The 21940-nt window shown below is 47.8% G+C and overlaps 2 protein-coding genes across 2 annotated transcripts; one reads left to right on the top strand and one right to left on the bottom strand.

Moving 5' to 3' along the window:
• Positions 1-874: 874 nt before the first annotated feature.
• LOC131702169 (zinc finger and SCAN domain-containing protein 29-like) lies at positions 875-5703 on the top strand. The gene is made up of 2 exons (XM_059004393.1): positions 875-1788; positions 5613-5703. Exons 1-2 carry the CDS (start codon positions 876-878, stop codon positions 5630-5632), a joined length of 933 nt encoding a protein of 310 aa, XP_058860376.1. The 5' UTR covers position 875; the 3' UTR covers positions 5633-5703.
• Positions 5704-6739: 1036 nt separating this feature from the next.
• On the bottom strand, positions 6740-20763 carry LOC117430520 (uncharacterized). Its single transcript, XM_034907922.2, has 15 exons — positions 20503-20763; positions 19689-19713; positions 19176-19298; positions 18779-18897; positions 17002-17116; positions 16828-16875; positions 16520-16659; positions 16111-16188; positions 15670-15724; positions 15050-15213; positions 14752-14823; positions 14577-14631; positions 13808-13903; positions 8142-8213; positions 6740-7795 (listed from the first exon to the last, which is right to left on the bottom strand). Exons 1-15 carry the CDS (start codon positions 20668-20670, stop codon positions 6897-6899), a joined length of 2229 nt encoding a protein of 742 aa, XP_034763813.2. The 5' UTR covers positions 20671-20763; the 3' UTR covers positions 6740-6896.
• Positions 20764-21940: the final 1177 nt, after the last annotated feature.

The following is a 21940-nucleotide window of genomic DNA, read 5'->3' as shown; positions in this document are numbered from 1 at the left end:
TGGGTGGTGTGACGTCACAACGGATATGGAATTGGCACCAGGAAGTAATCCGTGCAGGTGTCACAGAACCTGCGTGTCAACACTCCTGTGGTGGAAGAGATTCACCTGAAAACAGCCCTCACATAAAACATTATCCACAGCCGTTTGATCTGTGAAGCGTGCATGTGGTGGACCACTGTGTTCCTCAAACCTGCAACGGAACGCCATGTGGAGACTGCTACTGCAGATAAACCACCCTGTGATGAGTCAAAGGGGTTTCGGTCTGTAATTCAGCCTCCCGACAGTAGAAGGTATCAAACCAACTCGGGACTTCCCTTACCAAGATCTCGTGACCATGACGAAAGTCATCTTTATGAGGGGCGGCACCTTGGTGAGGGGCGGAAGTACGAGTATGTAAATTCCAGCCACTGGAGTCACGTGAGGTTCAAGGACACCTGTCAGTTGGAATTGGTGTTCCACTGACTACCGGGGCGGGGCTTTGCATACTAAAGGGAACGTGCTACTGTGTCCGGGGTTGGTCCCACAAAGTGTAGGCGGAGGAAAGGCTGGAGGGAGAGAATCAGTGCCGGGTTCTTGTTGTTTTTATTTTTCACGGTCGGAAGCTTTACTCACGTTGTTCTCTTGGTTTTGATTCTTTTTCTTTTGTTTTATTCAGCACATCACGAAGAGGACTAGGAAGCTTCCGATCCTTTCGTTTTGTTTCTCCAGCACGCCCTCCCTCACATCCTTCTTTTGTTTGTTTTTTTTTTCCGTGTAAATATTAATAAAGAAAAACTTTTTTTACACGTAAAGTACTGTCTGGAAATTCCATTATTACTCACACGCCTCACACGTGGTGTCAGAAGTGGGATATGGATCCAGCTACAGTCTTGGCAATGTTTAGGGAGCAGGAGGAGAAACGAGAGGAGAGGGAGATACGGCGCCAGGAACAGCTCGCCCAGTTCTTTGGACAGCTGGTGGAGAAAATGTCGACACCAGCATCGGAAACAGCGGTTGCCCGGATGTTTGCAACACAACCGAAGTTACAAAAGATGACTCCGGAAGATGATCCCGAGGCTTTTCTGGTCACCTTTGAGAGAGTGGCAGAAGCAGCAGGGTGGCCCAAGGAACACTGGGCCATGAAACTGGCACCTTGCTTGACAGGGGAAGCTCAAGCAGCGTATAGGGCATTAATGGCCACAGAGGCAGCGGATTATGCCAAAGTAAAAGAAGCTATTCTCTCACGCCTCGGGATCACAGAAGAAACATACCGGCGCCGCTTCCGGGAATACCAGCTGTCCGAGGGGGTGCGGCCCCGGGTTGCGGGACAGTATCTCCTGGATCAATGCACCCGGTGGCTGCAACCAGAAGAACACACCCCCCAAGAACTGGTGCAGAAGATCGCGATAGAACAGTTCGCGTCTATACTACCGCCAGGAAACCGGGAGTGGGTTAAACGGAATCAACCTACCACTCTCGAGAAAGCCATCATCCTGGCGGAGGCATATGAAGACGCGAACGAAGGCGCCGTCCCTGACCCCACTCCTGCCCCTAAGCCAACCCGGACCAACCAATCAATGAAGCCCAGAGGGGGTAACCAGACCTTTAGACCATGGAGGCCGAGGTTAGCCCCATCTTGGGCGAGAGGAAAACCCCCTAACCTGTCGGTCACTGACTCACAGGACAAACAAACTCCGTTGGTGCCTTCTACCCCAGTGTGTTACAGGTGTAATGAGCCCGGACATATTGCCAGGGATTGTCCGATGATGGAGGTGGACCTGGCAAAAAGATCCTGGTCAGCGGTAACAGGTAGGAACATTGGGGAATGTCGGGAGGGCCCTTATCAATTAAGAGTACAGGTCGGGGACAAGAGTTCTTACGCATTTGCGGACTCTGGGTGTGCACAGACATTGATTCGACAAGCTCTCTTGGAGGGGGTAACCTGGGAGCCACAGGGTAAAGTGGCTATCTCCTGTATCCATGGAGAAACTCGGGTTTATCCCACCACTAAAGTTAAACTTACTGTTGATGGTTATTCAGCTTACGTTAAAGTGGCTGTAGCACAATGTTTGCCATACCCTGTTCTCCTGGGAAGAGACTGGCCGTTTTTTGATCGTATTTTAGGTCGGGAAATGGTCTTAGTTTCTACCAGGGGACAATCTAAGCAACGGGAGAAAACAATTGGCGAGATTTTCCCGTTGCAAACCGACCTGTTTAACCCTAAAATCCGCCCCAGAAAAACAAAAAGAGAGCGCCGGGTGGAGAAATATGAGGGAACTCTAAGACGACAAGGGGAGGTGTCTGACTCAAAAGTAAACCAATCTCTGAAACGGCAGGGTAAGGGAGTAGGTGTTCAGTGTGACCGGGGCTGCGAGGTTACTGATGTGGAAGGTCAAATAATACAAGATACTCCTCTCAGTGTACCTAACCATTGGGACCGAGATATTGACCTGGGATATGAACAACAAAATGATCCCACGTTACAATACGCTTGGAAACAGGTTAGATATGTTGAGGGGAAGGATATGCAGGAAGGACAACCAGTGGTATTTCCGCATTTTTCTGTATCTGGGCACTTATTATATAGAATAACCCGGGCTCCCGGGACGGGACAGCTCGTAAAACAGTTATTGGTTCCGGGGCCTTTTCAGTCGGAAGTCATGAGATTCCATTTTCAGGTCATTTAGGAACTGAAAAGACCCAGGAACGAATTCTGGCCCGGTTTTTTTGGCCAGGGGTTTACGGTCTTGTGCGGAAGTATGTATCTGAGTGTCCAGAATGTCAATTAGCTGCCCCGAAGTTAGTTCGCCCCGCACCTCTGGTCCCACTGCCCATTATTGGAGTACCGTTTGAGAGGATTGGTGTAGATTTAGTAGGCCCTCTGGAGGGAGCAGACTCAGGGTATCGGTATATTTTGGTAGTAGTGGACTACGCAACACGATATCCAGAAGCTGTTCCCTTACGCACTATGAATGCAGAAGTAGTAGCAAATTAATTGGTAAAAATATTCTCTAGGGTGGGAATCCCGAAAGAAATTCTCACTGATCAGGGCACTAATTTTATGTCTGGCTGTATTCAGCAATTATACAAATTATTAAAAATTCGTTCAATTAGAACCTCAGTTTTTCATCCTCAAACGGATGGGCTTGTTGAACGATTTAATCAGACTTTAAAAAGTATGTTGCGCCGCTTTGTAGATCAAGAAAAACGCAATTGGGCCAAACTGCTTCCCTACTTACTTTTTGCAGTTCGTGAGGTACCACAATCTTCAACGGGATTTTCCCCGTTTGAGCTCTTGTACGGTCGGCAGCCGCGGGGTATCTTGGATCTCATAAAAGAAGGTTGGGAAGAACAGTCAAAAGAGTCTAAAAATGTAGTAAAATATGTGTTACAGTTACGCGATCGCTTAGAATTAGTCGGTCGATTGGCGCATGATAATCTCAAAGCGGCACAGCAGAAGCAGCAGCAATGCTACAATAAAAATGCAAGAATCAGGAACTTTCGGCCTGGGGACAAAGTGGTGTTGTTGCTTCCCTCATCGGAATCTAAGTTGTTTGCTAAATGGCAGGGTCCCTTTGAGGTTATTCGAGTGATTGGAAAAGTAAATTATGAGATCCGACAGCCTGGGCGTCGGAAAGAAAATCAAATTTATCACGTTAATCTCCTCAAACCGTGGAAAGAACGGGAGGTCCATTTTATATTTCCTGCACAGGAGGGAGAGGACTTTGGACCCTCAATTGAGCCAGTGTCAGCAATTGGGGTCCCGATGGGGGAACAATTAACTCTTGATCAGCGCAGAGAGGTAAGCGATCTAATTAATATGTTTGCTGATGTGTTTTCTAACGTGCCTGGAAGAACGCATTTGATCGAACATGCTATTATCACTCCGCCAGGTCTAAGAGTCAGACAGAGACCGTATCGCATTCCAGAGAGTCGGAGAGATTCTGTTCGGAGGGAGGTGGAGTGTATGTTGAAACTTGGGGTAATTGAACCTTCCCGAAGCGAGTGGTGTAGCCCAATTGTACCAATAGACAAGCCAGATGGGTCACTACGGTTATGTATAGACTTTAGGAGGGTGAATGCTATCTCTAAGTTTGATGCATATCCCATGCCTCGAGTAGATGAACTCTTAGACAAGCTGGGGCGGGCCCGGTTTATTTTAACCTTGGACCTGACGAAAGGATACTGGCAGATTCCATTAACTAAAGCCTCTCGTGAGAAAACGGCATTTTCAACCCCAGAGGGTCTTTTTCAATTTCGCACTATGCCGTTCGGACTTCATGGAGCTCCTGCTACCTTCCAGAGACTGATGGACAGGGTATTACAACCTCATCGAGAGTACGCTGCTGCGTATATCGACGATGTAGTTATTTATAGTTCTTCCTGGAAAGAACATTTGAATAGATTAGAAGCCGTCTTACAGTCTCTGAGGAAGACGGGGCTCACAGCGAACATGGCAAAGTGTGCTATTGGAAAAGAAGAAACTAAATATTTAGGTTTCATAATGGGTAAGGGTAGAGTGAAACCGTTGGTTTCAAAAGTCCAGGCTCTGTTGGATTCACCGGTACCTACCACGAAAACCCAGGTGAGATCATTGTTGGGGTTGGCCGGTTATTACCGCCGCTTTATTCCACACTTTTCCACTATAGCCGCCCCTCTCACTGATCTCACTAAAAAGAACGCTCCAAATAAAATTAAATGGAGTGCAGAGTGTCAGACGGCCTTTGAATCTATTAAAACTAATTTGAGTCAGGCCCCAGCATTAGTAAGCCCGGATTTCAGCCGAGAGTTCATCCTTCAGACAGATGCATCGCAGACTGGTCTGGGGGCGGTTCTGTCCCAGGAGAGAGATGGTATAGAACACCCGATATTATACATCAGTCGGAAGTTACTGTCCAGGGAACAGAGGTATTCAGTAGTAGAGAAGGAATGCCTGGCAGTAAAGTGGGCTATGGAGTCCTTAAAATACTATCTTCTGGGACGACCCTTTGTACTCATCACAGATCACGCCCCTTTAAAGTGGTTAGACACAATGAAGGATTCAAACGCTAGGATTACGCGGTGGTACCTGGCGCTCCAACCCTTCGCCTTTCAAATAAGGCATCGTGCGGGTAAGTTACACCAAAACGCTGATTTTTTTTCCCGGGAGGGGGGGAAAAAGGGGGGGTTAGAGGTTTCCGAGTGTTCCTTCGGCTCCACTCTGAGGGGTGGGATATGTGATGAGTCAAAGGGGTTTCGGTCTGTAATTCAGCCTCCCGACAGTAGAAGGTATCAAACCAACTCGGGACTTCCCTTACCAAGATCTCGTGACCATGACGAAAGTCATCTTTATGAGGGGCGGCACCTTGGTGAGGGGCGGAAGTACGAGTATGTAAATTCCAGCCACTGGAGTCACGTGAGGTTCAAGGACACCTGTCAGTTGGAATTGGTGTTCCACTGACTACCGGGGCGGGGCTTTGCATACTAAAGGGAACGTGCTACTGTGTCCGGGGTTGGTCCCACAAAGTGTAGGCGGAGGAAAGGCTGGAGGGAGAGAATCAGTGCCGGGTTCTTGTTGTTTTTATTTTTCACGGTCGGAAGCTTTACTCACGTTGTTCTCTTGGTTTTGATTCTTTTTCTTTTGTTTTATTCAGCACATCACGAAGAGGACTAGGAAGCTTCCGATCCTTTCGTTTTGTTTCTCCAGCACGCCCTCCCTCACATCCTTCTTTTGTTTGTTTTTTTTTCCGTGTAAATATTAATAAAGAAAAACTTTTTTTACACGTAAAGTACTGTCTGGAAATTCCATTATTACTCACACGCCTCACACACCCATTCTGCAGATTTGTAAAGCAGATACTGATAACAAGCGAATGTAAGTTATAAAAGACTCTTTATGTGGTAGTTTGATCTCGGTCCTATTATCAGCTGTATCCACCCCCACTATCACAGCCAGCACTGGCTCTGAAACACACACTGGCTCTCAGGTGTAAGTTTTGATCACCATCCTGTATATTCCTGTATGCAACAGTGATCAAACCAGCGTCACCAGAAGCAAAGCAAAGAGACAGAACGGTTGAAGATTGCTGCAGGTGTGTGCATGCGGTGTGGCACAGCGCCACTGAAAACAAGCCCTTGTTCGTTTTACAACAGTCCTGGCCTGATGAAACATGTAGAGGAACTACACTGATGCAAACAGCTGGCAACTTGATACACCTGCTGCATACTTTCCAACATTTAGACACAATGAAGCGTTCTTACCTTCAGTGATCAGCAGACGTGTCAGCCGCATGAAGAGCACAGCGTGTGGTTTACACTAACTCTACTGTGCACAATACATTTTTTTTCTATGGGTCAATATCGGGACTTTCTTCATATGCATCGGGACGCGGGACGCTTGCTAGGAAATCAGGACTGTCCCGACCATAATAACACAGACAGACCTCAGAAACCTCAGAACTTGCATCCAATTAGAAGCTGTGCAGCTAGGCACTGCCACACAGTTGTGGTTGACCACAGAACTTTCTCAGAGAACATCTGGCTTTAAAAAAAGGCAAAACTGAAGGAATGCACCACATTGAAAAGGTAAATAAACAATATGAAAATATTTACGCGATTACCAGCCCCGTATAGACAGAGATCTCTTAAGTAGGATCGAATGTAACACTTCCAAGATAAAAAAGATCATCAGAATAAAAGGGAAAAGCAATGCAGCTTAACGGGGAACTGATTTTTACAATATTCTGTTTGGCACATCTACAAATAACATAACCTGTCATTTAAAAACATAGAGATCTTTATTAAATGTTTCAATTATTTACATTACATACATATATGTCTTTCAGTGACTGTAACAAGAGGCCAGGGTTACAGGCAAATGTTAAAAATGTAAAAAAATACAAAAATCCTCAGAATGGGTTGTGATAAATGATGATCCTTCAACAAGCCACGTGGGCCCCCAGCTCCTTGTCCTGAAACGGCTCAGGTTTGGGAGGAAGGAGTCTGGATTCTGGGAGAGAAAGACTGCCGTACCCAGAGGACACAGACAGGTATCTCTGCAGAGGAGGGTTTTCAATCTGTCCAGGTGGCAGCGCTATCTCTGCTATCTCCACTATCTCCCCCTCTTCAGCCTGGCCTGTGCTGCTGGAACAGCTAGCGTCCTCCAAGGCTGTTTCCTCGGACTCAGAGCCATGTAGAAGAGCACTGTTGCGCCTCTCCTTGCTTGGGTCTTGTGTGGTTTTGGGAAGCCCTGCGCCCTGCAGTCCCTGGTGCCAGTCCTCGAACCACGTGGGAGAGTGTCTCTGATACTCCTTGAACTCCTTCAGCTTGCTCTGCAGCTTCTGCCCAGACTCTGTCCTCCTGAAATCCACCTTGACGTGGCTTAGCTTCTGTACAAACTTCCCGGCGCCAGATATCAGGCTGTGAACATGCTCGTCCCTGAAGCAGCTGGGTATCCCGGAACGAGAGCTGTCCGAGTCGAAGCACACCACAGAGACCCTGCCCTTGCCGCTCCGCAGGTAGCTGTCGATAGAGTGGAGCAGTCCCGGGGTGAACAGGTCCCCAAACTCGGGCTCCATCAAGCCGGGTCCCCCCTCCAGCCCCGATCTCCATGCTTCCCACTTTAGGGAGGCTCCTCTGGACCACACAAGAACCACCCTGTCAGCCACGGCCAGCTGCTCACTCAGCCATGCCACGGGGCCCAGCTTCGCTATGCCACGGCGGTCCCACATATCCAGGGCCATGTGACAGCGACACTCCTCACGCAGGAAGAGGGCCAGGGACTCCACCACAGCCTGGAAGAAGGGGTGATCCCAGGAGCAGAGCAGCAGCACACGCACTGTGGAAGCAGACAGACAGTCAGACAGACACTGGGTGTGGAGAGGCACAACTACATTTTAATACATGTGTCTGTGCAGGGATGGAAATAAGACTCCTGTTGCATTTCAGTTTGACCCATTCTAGATTTTAATACAAGCTTGCTTAGCCACAGTGTGTAGGTAACAAGCTCAGGTGAGTCTTATTAAACGCATAGTAAGACCAGGAATAGATCAAACTGCTATGCAATGGGAGTCTTATTTCCATCCCTGCAGTGTGCGTGTTCTGCATGATTCTCTGTTGCCTCTGCTTTGATTGGTATTTGCCGTGCTTGATAGCTATAGGAGCATTCTTCTAGTGAAAATCACCTGAGGGGACATGCTGCTGGAGATGCATGTTCTCTCTCTGGAGCTCCCAGCACAGTCTGGACTTTCGCTTGTCTGTGGAAATAAAAAGAAAGGATGACTTCATCAATAGGGGTATAATGATACACTAGTGTAACGATACAACATGTCCCACGATATGCAGGTCACAACAGGGTCTGTATCATGATACATGTGATGGTCAAGACTGACTGCTTGTATGATGCATATTAAGATCAAATGATCATTTAATGAAAAAAGATGAATTGAGACCGGGAGGGTATGTATCCATACCAACCATATAACTCACTTATTCTTCAATTGAATCATTCGGTGAACTGCAATGAGCTTTGCTGTGCTCTCGTTCACTGCATCACGATTCATCACTACGCCATGACTCATTACACCCCTATGTGTGAAGGGTGGATCCTGCTCTAGAGAACCTAATCCTGTGTGTTTCAGTGAAGGGTCCCAGGGCAGATACATGCAAAAGAAGAGCTGTGTGGAGCTCAGGTCCCCATGCTGAGAACATGAAGAGCTGTGAGGAGCTCAGGTGAACATGAAGAGCTGTGTGGAGCGCAGGTCCCCATGCTGAGAACATGAAGAGCTGTGAGGAGCTCAGGTCCCCATGCTGAGAACATGAAGAGCTGTGTGAAGCTCAGGTATCCATGCTGAGAACATGAAGAACTGTGTGGAGCTCAGGTCCCCATGCTGAGAATATGAAGAGTTGTGAGGAGCTCAGGTCCCCATGCTGAGAACATGAAGAGCTGTAAGGAGCTCAGGTGAACATGAAGAGCTGTGTGGAGCTCAGGTGAACATGAAGAGCTGTGTGGAGCGCAGGTCCCCATGCTGAGAACATGAAGAGCTGTGAGGAGCTCAGGTCCCCATGCTGAGAACATGAAGAGCTGTGTGAAGCTCAGGTATCCATGCTGAGAACATGAAGAACTGTGTGGAGCTCAGGTCCCCATGCTGAGAACATGAAGAGTTGTGAGGAGTTCAGGTCCCCATGCTGAGAACATGAAGAGCTGTGTGAAGCTCAGGTATCCATGCTGAGAACATGAAGAGCTGTGTGGAGCTCAGGCCCCCATGCTGAGAACATGAAGAGCTGTGTGGAGCTCAGGTCCCCATGCTGAGAACATGAAGAGCTGTGTGAAGCTCAGGTATCCATGCTGAGAACATGAAGAACTGTGTGGAGCTCAGGCCCCCATGCTGAGAACATGAAGAGTTGTGAGGAGCTCAGGTCCCCATGCTGAGAACATGAAGAGCTGTGAGGAGCTCAGGTGAACATGAAGAGCTGTGTGGAGCTCAGGCCCCCATGCTGAGAACATGAAGAGCTGTGTGGAGCTCAGGTCCCCATGCTGAGAACATGAAGAACTGTGTGGAGCTCAGGTATCCATGCTGAGAACATGAAGAGCTGTGTGGAGCTCAGGTCCCCATGCTGAGAACATGAAGAGTTGTGAGGAGCTCAGGTCCCATGCTGAGAACATGAAGAGCTGTGAGGAGCTCAGGTGAACATGAAGAGCTGTGTGGAGCTCAGGCCCCCATGCTGAGAACATGAAGAGCTGTGTGGAGCTCAGGTCCCCATGCTGAGAACATGAAGAGCTGTGTGGAGCTCAGGTATCCATGCTGAGAACATGAAGAGCTGTGAGGAGCTCAGGTCCCCATATGGAGAACATGAAGAGCTGTGAGGAGTTCAGGTCCCCATGCTGAGAACATGAAGAGCTGTGTGGAGCTCAGGTATCCATGCTGAGAACATGAAGAGCTGTGTGGAGCTCAGGCCCCCATGCTGAGAACATGAAGAGCTGTGTGGAGCTCAGGCCCCCATGCTGAGAACATGAAGAGCTGTGTGAAGCTCAGGTCCCCATGCTGAGAACATGAAGAGCTGTGTGGAGCTCAGGTGAATATGAAGAGCTGTGTGGAGCTCAGGTCCCCATGCTGAGAACATGAAGAGTTGTGAGGAGCTCAGGTCCCCATGCTGAGAACATGAAGAGCTGTGAGGAGCTCAGGTGAACATGAAGAGCTGTGTGGAGCTCAGGCCCCCATGCTGAGAACATGAAGAGCTGTGTGGAGCTCAGGTCCCCATGCTGAGAACATGAAGAACTGTGTAGAGCTCAGGTATCCATGCTGAGAACATGAAGAACTGTGTGGAGCTCAGGTCCCCATGCTGAGAACATGAAGAGTTGTGAGGAGCTCAGGTCCCATGCTGAGAACATGAAGAGCTGTGAGGAGCTCAGGTGAACATGAAGAGCTGTGTGGAGCTCAGGCCCCCATGCTGAGAACATGAAGAGCTGTGTGGAGCTCAGGTCCCCATGCTGAGAACATGAAGAGCTGTGTGGAGCTCAGGTATCCATGCTGAGAACATGAAGAGCTGTGAGGAGCTCAGGTCCCCATATGGAGAACATGAAGAGCTGTGAGGAGTTCAGGTCCCCATGCTGAGAACATGAAGAGCTGTGTGGAGCTCAGGTATCCATGCTGAGAACATGAAGAGCTGTGTGGAGCTCAGGCCCCCATGCTGAGAACATGAAGAGCTGTGTGGAGCTCAGGCCCCCATGCTGAGAACATGAAGAGCTGTGTGAAGCTCAGGTCCCCATGCTGAGAACATGAAGAGCTGTGTGGAGCTCAGGTGAATATGAAGAGCTGTGTGGAGCTCAGGTCCCCATGCTGAGAACATGAAGAGCTGTGTGGAGCTCAGGTGAACATGAAAAGCTGTGTGGAGCCCAGGTGAACATGAAAAGCTGTGTGGAGCTCAGGTGAACATGAAGAGCTGTGAGGAGCTCAGGTCCCCATGCTGAGAACATGAAGAGCTGTGTGGAGCTCAGGTATCCATGCTGAGAACATGAAGAGCTGTGTGGAGCTCAGGCCCCCATGCTGAGAACATGAAGAGCTGTGAGGAGCTCAGGTGAACATGAAGAGCTGTGTGGAGCTCAGGCCCCCATGCTGAGAACATGAAGAGCTGTGTGGAGCTCAGGTCCCCATGCTGAGAACATGAAGAGCTGTGTGGAGCTCAGGTATCCATGCTGAGAACATGAAGAGCTGTGAGGAGCTCAGGTCCCCATATGGAGAACATGAAGAGCTGTGAGGAGTTCAGGTCCCCATGCTGAGAACATGAAGAGCTGTGTGGAGCTCAGGTATCCATGCTGAGAACATGAAGAGCTGTGTGGAGCTCAGGCCCCCATGCTGAGAACATGAAGAGCTGTGTGGAGCTCAGGCCCCCATGCTGAGAACATGAAGAGCTGTGTGAAGCTCAGGTCCCCATGCTGAGAACATGAAGAGCTGTGTGGAGCTCAGGTGAATATGAAGAGCTGTGTGGAGCTCAGGTCCCCATGCTGAGAACATGAAGAGTTGTGAGGAGCTCAGGTCCCCATGCTGAGAACATGAAGAGCTGTGAGGAGCTCAGGTGAACATGAAGAGCTGTGTGGAGCTCAGGCCCCCATGCTGAGAACATGAAGAGCTGTGTGGAGCTCAGGTCCCCATGCTGAGAACATGAAGAACTGTGTAGAGCTCAGGTATCCATGCTGAGAACATGAAGAACTGTGTGGAGCTCAGGTCCCCATGCTGAGAACATGAAGAGTTGTGAGGAGCTCAGGTCCCATGCTGAGAACATGAAGAGCTGTGAGGAGCTCAGGTGAACATGAAGAGCTGTGTGGAGCTCAGGCCCCCATGCTGAGAACATGAAGAGCTGTGTGGAGCTCAGGTCCCCATGCTGAGAACATGAAGAGCTGTGTGGAGCTCAGGTATCCATGCTGAGAACATGAAGAGCTGTGAGGAGCTCAGGTCCCCATATGGAGAACATGAAGAGCTGTGAGGAGTTCAGGTCCCCATGCTGAGAACATGAAGAGCTGTGTGGAGCTCAGGTATCCATGCTGAGAACATGAAGAGCTGTGTGGAGCTCAGGCCCCCATGCTGAGAACATGAAGAGCTGTGTGGAGCTCAGGCCCCCATGCTGAGAACATGAAGAGCTGTGTGAAGCTCAGGTCCCCATGCTGAGAACATGAAGAGCTGTGTGGAGCTCAGGTGAATATGAAGAGCTGTGTGGAGCTCAGGTCCCCATGCTGAGAACATGAAGAGCTGTGTGGAGCTCAGGTGAACATGAAAAGCTGTGTGGAGCCCAGGTGAACATGAAAAGCTGTGTGGAGCTCAGGTGAACATGAAGAGCTGTGAGGAGCTCAGGTCCCCATGCTGAGAACATGAAGAGCTGTGTGGAGCTCAGGTGAACATGAAGAGCTGTGTGGAGCTCAGGTGAATATGAAGAGCTGTGTGGAGCTCAGGTGAATATGAAGAGCTGTGTGGAGTTCAGGTGAACATGAAGAGCTGTGAGGAGCTCAGGTCCCCATGCTGAGAACATGAAGAGATGTGTGGAGCTCAGGTGAACATGAAGAGCTATGTGGAGCTCAGGTGAATATGAAGAGCTGTGTGGAGTTCAGGTCCCCATGCTGAGAACATGAAGAGATGTGTGGAGCTCAGGTGAACATGAAGAGCTGTGTGGAGCTCAGGTGAATATGAAGAGCTGTGTGGAGTTCAGGTCCCCATGCTGAGAACATGAAGAGATGTGTGGAGCTCAGGTGAACATGAAGAGCTATGTGGAGCTCAGGTGAATATGAAGAGCTGTGTGGAGCTCAGGCCCCCATGCTGAGAACATGAAAAGCTGTGTGGAGCTCAGTTGAACATGAAGAGCTGTGTGGAGCTCAGGTGAATATGAAGAGCTGTGTGGAGCTCAGGTGAATATGAAGAGCTGTGTGGAGTTCAGGTGAATATGAAGAGCTGTGTGGAGTTCAGTTGAATATGAAGAGCTGTGTGGAGTTCATGTGAACATGAAGAGCTGTGAGGAGCTCAGGTCCCCATGCTGAGAACATGAAGAGATGTGTGGAGCTCAGGTGAACATGAAGAGCTATGTGGAGCTCAGGTGAATATGAAGAGCTGTGTGGAGCTCAGGTGAACATGAAGAGCTGTGTGGAGCTCAGGTGAATATGAAGAGCTGTGTGGAGTTCAGGTGAACATGAAGAGCTGTGTGGAGCTCAGGTGAACATGAAGAGCTGTGTGGAGCTCAGGTGAATATGAAGAGCTGTGTGGAGTTCAGGTCCCCATGCTGAGAACATGCCTGAAGTTTGCAAACTTGTTCATTTGAATGACTTTACTTGTTCTCCATGTGGGAAGGTGACCTTGACAAATATCCATCATATGATTTTAACCCATCCAAAAAAGTAGTTTTGGACACAAAATAAATATTATTTTTCATTGAACGTGTTTTCAATTTTTTTCCACTGCTTTATACGGGGAAAAATAGCATCCTCCTATGAGGCTATGATGCACTTGCGTCTTTCATATTATAAAGACTAAAAGGGAGTTTATTTTATCCATCCCCATTGAGGATGCCATGCAGGAAAGGGTTAAAGCACGTTTCTGGAATCTTTTATTTGTAGGGAGACCAACAACTGGCTAAACCCCAAACACAAGCAGCTTTCAAAGTGGTGCAGCGTGTTATATAGAGGGTATGCTGAACTGCTGTTCAGTAATCATTTGCATCTTTCTTTTTGTAATCCTCTGGCATTCATTGAGACGCTGTTGATGCAATCTTCAGCTAATGGAAACCTCCATCTCCAATAACCCTCCCCAGCATTCCCCTCTCAGAAGATCCTCTACAGTGACTCTGCACCTGCACTCTCTATACTCACACTTCCAGTGCAGAAGCAGGCACACTGCGACGGTAACCAGCACCAAGGAGAGGGGCAGAACTCCAAACCACCTGGAACCAGTCTGGCCTGCCACCACTGAGAAGGAGAGGATCAGACAGAGACACAGCTCAGAATAGGAATGCCACTGCCCTATTGGGAGGGTAGAGAGACTTTGAAGAGCAAAACATTGTCGTGTTTGCTGGATTTAATCACCAAACACATTTGAAACTTCAAAAGCCGACAGCCCAACGCTAGAAGGGCAGCCAGAACGTTCACTTGACAAGTCCTACCCTGCTTCCACTCATCTGCATGTCCTCCAGATCACAATATGTGAGCGGGAGAGTCTCTGTGAGGGATCATTTAGAGAAGCCTGTTCGCTTTCATTTATCTATTTATTAATCTCTCAAGACAAACACTCACCCTTGCACACGCCTTGCCTCTTATACAGAATTACCATGGTATATTCACACAGTCATTTTCCAGTTTATGCCAGACTTTGCCCGGGGTTAAACTATACATTTACTATGCATTTAGTTTACCATGATCTGTCATGTTTTTTTAATATGCTTTACCATATCTGTGCTTTACAATGCTTACCTATAGCATGCTTTCACTGTGCTTTATTACACTTTGCAAGGCTTTTACTATGGTACGCTTTTATAAGGAGCATACCATACACAATAAACAAAGATGAAGCTTGACAGCTCTCTGAAGATACTACAAAAGCAAAATGCTTAATCTTAAATGATGTGAAGACTCCTGTTCGTACCGGGGCTGGTGCAGTGAATTCTCTCAGGCACTGTGTAGATATTCTCCGACCAAACCTGCAAGAGATCGAGCCCAGATCATTTCTACAGCCACGCTCAAGGCAGGGCTTCCTGTGCTATCACAAGAACCCCAGGGGCAGGTTTGAACCACAACTCATTTAAAACAATACCACTCACCTTAATGCAGACAGGCCAGCTGTACAGCAGAGAGGGAGGCAGGGGGAACTCCTGAGAATGGGGACCAGATACCTGACAGAGGGAACAGAAACGTTAGAGAGAGACTTACCAGGGGACCGGCACACACACACACACAGACTGAGAAGCAAGAAAAACAAGCTGACAGACACACAGGCAGATTTGACATGTAGAATAAACAGGGAAGAGAGACACACCAGCAGACAGGCAGATATAATCAAAGAATCAGAGAGGCTGGTGAGAGGCAGGCAGCTCTGCTGGGTGTGTGAGGGTGCTGTACCAGTATGTTCTGTGGCTGGGTGAGGTTGATGAGCAGTCCCGAGCTCCGGTCCGTGTGGAGCAGTAGAGCCTGAAGCAGAAGGGAGCAGGGCCTGGGGAACCCGGAGAGCTGCAGGAGCAGAGAGCGGGGTCCAGGCTGTACCTTCACATCCAGGTGGAAATGGGCTGGGGAGACAGGGAGGGAGGATCTTAATACCGCTACCCTGAACTCGTAACCCTGCGCTATCACAGACCTCCCCACTGCATTCCTGTTGTATTTAATGATGTCAAGACAGAGTCATAGACTTTAAAAAACAGACCTATTTTGTATGATGCATGATACAAAAAAAAGCAGACCTCTTCTTTCTACCCAGTTTGAGATGCAAAATTCAAATGTGGCCTCACTTTCCATCCCAGTGTCTAAACAATCACCTCTTTTCACTCACAGAAAACAAGCAACAGATTTGACCAGGCCAGCGAAACTCGGAGGGAAGGACAGGACGGCCCAGCCTGGGAACCTGACCAGTATTGTGAAGGAGGAGACCAGGATCCAAAGCGCACTTGCATGACTCCAAGCAGCCTTGCTTTAACTATGCGAGTCACGCGGACCTCTTTATTATAGTGTACCCCAGTAGCTCTTACCCCTGAAGGGGCAGTCCTGACCCTCATGGTGCGGACCGGACATCTTGGAGATGACCTGCAGTGAGACAGAGGGGATGAATTGGGGGGCTGGGGGGTCATCTGGCTCTCAGCCTGTTGTTTTAACCTCTCAACCCGACTCACTTCTTCTTGGCTAGTATTATAACCACATGGTCCTATGGCTGGATACCTTATACATAACAGCCTGTCTAAATGAATTTAACATCATCTGATCCCACTGATCCCATCCTGATGCCAGCTCTGCAGTTCTGAGTTCTCTTTCCTAGACCTGGGTACAGGTCTGCAGTGCTGAAACTACACCTGCAAACAGCTGGGACCCTTTTATTTGAAAGGCATTGGTCAGATTGTGCCCGGCTTCTGTCTGTGACACTGCCAGCTGTTATGAAGCGCACTGTGTGGGGTGGAGACAGGCTCGTTACTCACCCGAACGCACAGGCAGGGCACGGCTGTAACATTGTGGAAGATGACACTGTTCTCTCGTCCAGCGACTTCGACCGGAGCCTGTCAATAAAACAAACAGTGTCAGAGCCCGACCCCAACCAAACCCAAAGAGCCTTCAGCCTAACAGACCTCACTGGATCCTCTTAAAGGGATACTCAGCATGTTCCTAATTTCACTTCATGCCTGTTGGATATTATAATGTGTTCTTGTAGGATTCGGTCCGATCGTTATTTGCCGTGCTTCCTAACTAAAAATGCTTCTGAAAAGACTCCTGAGGGCTGACTGCAGTTCAGCGCACAACGCTTCACGCAGGAGCGTCAGTGCACAGCGCAACACTCATTGAATGATCTTTTGTTTTGGCGGGTGGCTGTTTGCGGGGCCGGTGACTCACGACGAGAGGGCTGGCATCCTCGCTGCTGCAGAAGTGTGCGTTCCAGACACACAGCCAGACGAGGTAGGAGGGGTCAGCCAGAGAGCTGGAGTAGCTGATGTTGAGCACCCCCTGGCTCAGCCTGCTGTGGATCAGGATAGCTGGGGAGACATAAAGAGCAACAGCAGTCACAAAGGAGGGCTCCAACACCACACCCACAGAACCCTCAGCCTCCACTGTATGTAAATGGCATGTTTACTATGGATCAGTCCCCCCGCTAGTTATAAGAACCCCCTGCCCACCACCGAACCCTCGGAACGAGTGTTTACCGGGGCACAACTCCCCAGCATATTCCTTCATCAGAGGGTTTTCACAGTCTGAAAAAAAAACAAATGAGAAGATCAATTATACAAGACATTCCCAGCACAAGAAGAACTCAAAGAATGCCCCCCCCCACCCCCCCATGTGTCAGTGGCGGAGAAGGGCGGGGTTAGCGGGCGTACCGGGCAGCTGCAGGGTGCGGGTGAGGGGCTGGTACCCGTAGGGCATGTTGTACAGACTGATGGACAGGCTCTGTCCAGGCTTCACTTTCATGCAGGCGATGTAGGAGAAACTCCACTGCAGAGAGATGAGGAACAGAAACACTCTCCTATTACACCGTGTAACAATTTTTTTTTTTTTTTTTGTTCCTGGGTAGTAAGTGTTATTTCCTAATTGCTTATGCCTCAAAAGTATAGAAAATGGCTATTATTCCCCACAAACTTTGCTTTTGTGACCAGGACAGTGATATTTTGAAATTTACCTATTTTCCAGAACATTCCAGATAGATTCAGTGCTGAGTAAACTTGGAGTAACTTCTAGAACTTTCTAGAACTTTCCAGTAATATAAATAGTAGTATAAATACAGGGGTCTTAAGCCCACCAGTTCAGTTTAGTTCCAGCTGCTTAAGTTGATACATATCTGCATTTTTCTGAGATGGCATCAAGGTCATAGGAGACTTCAAAATGGTGACATTCCTGATGGGTCTCCAATGCGGTTTTACCAAGTTTCCCTGCTATCTTTGCCTTTGGGACAGCAGGGACACCAAGGTGCACTACCACAGGCGGGACTGGCCACAGCGAACCAAGTTCTCTGTGGGGAGGAACAACGTCAAGCGAGAGCCACTGGTGGACCCCCGGAAGGTGCTGATGCCACCACTGCACATCAAATTGGGCCTTATGAAACAATTTGTCAGAGCTCTAGATAAGGAGTCGGCAGCCTTCAAGTACCTTCAAGACTTCTTCCCTAAGCTGTCTGAGGCAAAGGTCAAAGCCGGTGTCTTCGTCGGACCACAGATAAAGAAGATCCTGGAGTGCAATGAATTCCCCAAGAAGCTCACTAGTAAGGAGAAAGCGGCTTGGAACAGCTTTGTCGCAGTGGTTCGGGGCTTCCTGGGCAATCACAAGGCCGAAAACTATGTGGAGCTGGTTGAGACTCTGGTGAAGAACTACGGCACAATGGGCTGTAGGATGTCCCTCAAAGTCCATATCCTTGATGCTCATCTTGATAAATTCAAGGAGAACATGGGAGCGTACTCGGAGGAGCAAGGCGAGCGCTTCCACCAGGATATACTGGACTTTGAATGCCGCTACCAAGGACAGTATAACGAGAACATGATGGGAGACTACATTTGGGGGCTGATTCGTGAAAGTGATTTACAGTATAATCGTAAATCTCGAAAAACTACTCACTTCTAAATCTTTTGTAGTCATTTTTGTATTACTTTAGTATAAATACATGTTAATTTGGATTCATATGTTGTTTTTTTCTGAACGAAAAGACACAAATTCGCCCGTTTTCTCATTGGAAATAGGTAAATTTCAAAATATCACTGTCCTGGTCACAAAAGCAAAGTTTGTGGGGAATAATAGCCATTTTCTATACTTTTGAGGCATAAGCAATTAGGAAATAACACTTACTACCCAGGAACAAAAATTGTGTTACATAGTGTTATTCACACTTCAAACCATATTACTAATGCTACGACTGTGGAATCATTACAGCTACGAGAATCCTTATTATAAACCTGCTTGGAAAAATCCTGCTTTCCGATTGGTCAGCTGCGTTCTATCAGCCATCCGTTAATCCCACACAAACTTTCAACGCCATTCATTAAATTCATACGCCATTATTCTATAACGTTTAATATCTGTCAATTAAGACCCACAATCAAATTGGTATCTTTTTAATGGAAAAACGTATGGTATGAAGAGTGTGTGTGTGTGACCTGCAGAGCTCACCGGCTCCCCCCTGTGGTTGACCTGTGCAGTGAAGCTCCCTGTGTACTGCAGCGTCACGCAGTGTCTCCTGTCTGCCATGGAGATCTCGATCACCGTCTTGTTCACGTACAGGAGGTTAGCTGCAAACACAAAACAAGCAAAATATTAAACCTGCATGAAGCAAACAGCGCAAACACCACCCTAGTTTCCTGGAATCCCTTTATTCAAACTCAAAGCCACTTTTTCGTTGGCTCTGGTATCCTCTCACGATGGGTGTGGAGATGCAGTTTATCACTGGTGTGTTTTAACGTCTGCGTGCTCGAGGGAGTCTCTAGTTGAAGAGTGTGTATGCCTCTCTTCCACTCTCACTACGCCCTGGTCCGTGTGCCCACCCCGTCTCACGAGGAGCAGTACCCACCGTCTGGCGCCAGGGAGAAGTTGATCTGCAGGCCAGGCCCTTTTCTGTCCTCCAGGTAGACGACGGAGACCGCGAGCTTGTAGGGAGAGGACGTCCACTCTCCAGCCTGGGGTCCCTGACAGCCTGGACAAACACACAGACACAGGGAGATACAGGACCCTCTCTTCCCAACCTCTTACCCAGCTTCCCCGCTCCGACAGCACTTCCCTTAGGGACACTGTTCTCTAAAGGAACCAAAGCCTGTCTGAACCGTGAGTGTGTTTCACTTCTACTGGGTTTCCTTCACCCACAGGATAGTCACTTGGTCTATCATTGTTAAATTAGAATTGTTTCTGTTTGTAAGACAGAATTGTACATATGAACCAGCACACAGGCAGCTCGATCACATTAACCACCTGCTCCTTCGTTTGTCCACTTAATGGCTTTCTATATATATATATATATGTGTGTGTGTGTGTGTGTGTGTGTGTGTGTGTGTGTGTGTGTGTGTGTGTGTGTATTTAAAATGCTTACCTTCAACGAGGGTACAGGACAGGTTCTGTAAAGGTAGTGAACAAGATTCTATTTTAAAAAGGAAACACTTTTTTTTTTTCTGGTGAAAATACAACGCAAGCCCACCCAGGATGATAGCTTGAAACCCTTGGGTATGATTCAGAACAGGAATCACCGTTTCATTTGTTTATTTTGGTTTACTGCCAGAAGTACAAAAGCAGTACTGCTATCAGACCGCTGAACTTAGTATTTGTTTTATTTATTTTAAATGTAGTAGTCGCCAATTGTTTTTATCATTTTCTCCCCAATTTTGGAATAGCCAATTATTTTTAAGCTCACCCCCCACTCGGGAGCGGCGAAGACGGACAGACGCTGTCCTCTGAAACGTGTGCAGTCAGCGTCCGCTCCTTTTCACTCTGCAGACCCGCCATCAGCATCGGAAGACAACGCAGCTCTGGGCAACTTACCGGCCAGACCTGAACTCAGTATTTTAACTGCTGAATATCACTCAGCACCCAGGATCTGTGTACTATTCAGACACATATGATGATGTATGACTTGGTTTCACATTGTTAGAAAACAGCAGACAACAACTCTGGGAATAAGACTCCCATTGCAGAGTTTGATCCATTCCTGGTTTTACTATGAGTTTAACAGGACAGACCCGAGCTTGTTACCTCTACACCGTAGCAAATCACTACAGTATAACCAAAAAAAGCACAGGCAAGCGCAGTAAAGAATAGCAAAAGCATGGCTAAGCAAGACTAACCCCAGAGAAGCGGAACGCTGCTGGTCTGTAGAAAGGCGAGACCAGACAAGCATGACGCTCTCTCACCTTCTGGGAGCAGCTGTTGAGGCACCTCAAGACTGATCTGTTGTGCACCTCGACCAGCTCCGGTCTGAAACCTCCTTCAGGGCTCCCCTCACAAACAGAGACCAAGGTCAGTGCGCCGGGGCCCCAGAGCAGCAGCAGAGCCCCAAACACTGTGTCACCAGCTCTCATCTTCAGAGGAAGGACTCGCAATGCTGCAGCTCCCTGTGAGTCCAGCCAGCGCTCGGGAGACTCAGAGGGTTGTTATCAAACCGGTTCTCTCAAGTGACTTGACAAGAAACACTGCCCAACCTGTTCCCCCTGCCTTCCCGCCTCAAAATAAACCAACGAGTTCCAGTAATGCAGCTGGCAGGCTGCTCACTCACTGTACAAATATTGAAGCACCCTTTTAAAACTTCCCCACAGTAAAAGCACAGCACGGCGTAATAGTAATAGTATAGCCTTTTAATAAGGGCGCGACTTCCCGGGGCACTGCTGGGGAGGGAGGGGGGTATTTATAATTTAGTGTTGCAATGTTTAATTCCGTGTCTTTATCTTGTTCTAGTTACTATTTGTATTTAAATATGTTCACAATGTTTATAAATGCTGTATTATTATTATTATTATTATTATTATTATTATTATTATTATTATTATTATTATTATTATTATTATTATTATTATTAACTTTTATTGTACTTTGTAAATGCTTTGGCAATAATGCCGATGTTGGTCATGGAAATAAAGCACCTTTGAATTGAACTGAATTGAATTGAATTCAGAAATGGGAGTCCGAATCGTGTTCTGGTTCATTCATGTTGCATCATCTTGGTCGGAAGCTTCACCGGCCATAAACACATTTTATTATTTAACAAGGTGTGATTTTTTATTTTATTTTTTCTTGTTTTAACGTTCTGATGATACAATAAAAATAGAACTTCATATTAACTTTACAAAATAGCCTCGCCAGTGCACGCTCTGAAACCTGTTTTGGTCACAGTGTGCAAACGTGCCCAATTTCTTCAGGATCTGTAATTCAGCATAGCCAGCTATTCACCCCTGCAATTAACGCAGCGTCTTTAACCCCGGCCTTACATCGACAGAACAAAGCGAACCAGCTTATGAACATTTCCGCGGGATTCTATAGAACACTGAATGCAGTTCTACAGAACGTTGAAAGAATCCGCGCTGGGGGGGGGGGGGGGGGGGGGTGTTATTGCCATTACAAATCGGCCCATTCTGGAAGAATGAGAGACATGCAAACTACGTGATGAGACTGAAGAGACCGAACAGAGCGCTGTTGTCTAGCAACTGCACAGCCAATCAGAGTGCTCTGTTCACTTAAAGACACTTTAATATCATTTATATTATGAATGAAGATACTAATTCTAAATATAAGGAACTGGAATAGAGAAAAGTGGATTCATTTTTACAGAAAAAAATATTAGAATACAGTACATTT

Source organism: Acipenser ruthenus, chromosome 29, assembly GCF_902713425.1.
Source record: "Acipenser ruthenus chromosome 29, fAciRut3.2 maternal haplotype, whole genome shotgun sequence".
NCBI classification, from domain to species: domain Eukaryota; kingdom Metazoa; phylum Chordata; class Actinopteri; order Acipenseriformes; family Acipenseridae; genus Acipenser; species Acipenser ruthenus.
The sequence above is the reverse complement of the archived record's forward strand: the minus strand, read 5'-3'. Positions and strand labels throughout refer to the sequence as shown.

Bases quoted from the DNA above. Each gene is read 5' to 3' on its own strand.
- LOC117430520 (XM_034907922.2), bottom strand. From the start codon at position 20,670: ATGAGAGCTGGTGACACAGTGTTTGGGGCTCTGCTGCTGCTCTGGGGC. The intron at 18,898-19,175 runs GTGGGTACTGCT...TTGTGTTTGCAG, and splicing joins CTTCTCCCTGGCGCCAGACG to CTAACCTCCTGTACGTGAAC. The intron at 8,214-13,807 runs GTGAGTATAGAG...TTATTTCCACAG, and splicing joins CCTGCTTCTGCACTGGAAGT to ACAAGCGAAAGTCCAGACTG.
- LOC131702169 (XM_059004393.1), top strand. From the start codon at position 876: ATGTTTAGGGAGCAGGAGGAGAAACGAGAGGAGAGGGAGATACGGCGC. The intron at 1,789-5,612 runs GTAGGAACATTG...TGTTTTATTCAG, and splicing joins ATCCTGGTCAGCGGTAACAG to CACATCACGAAGAGGACTAG.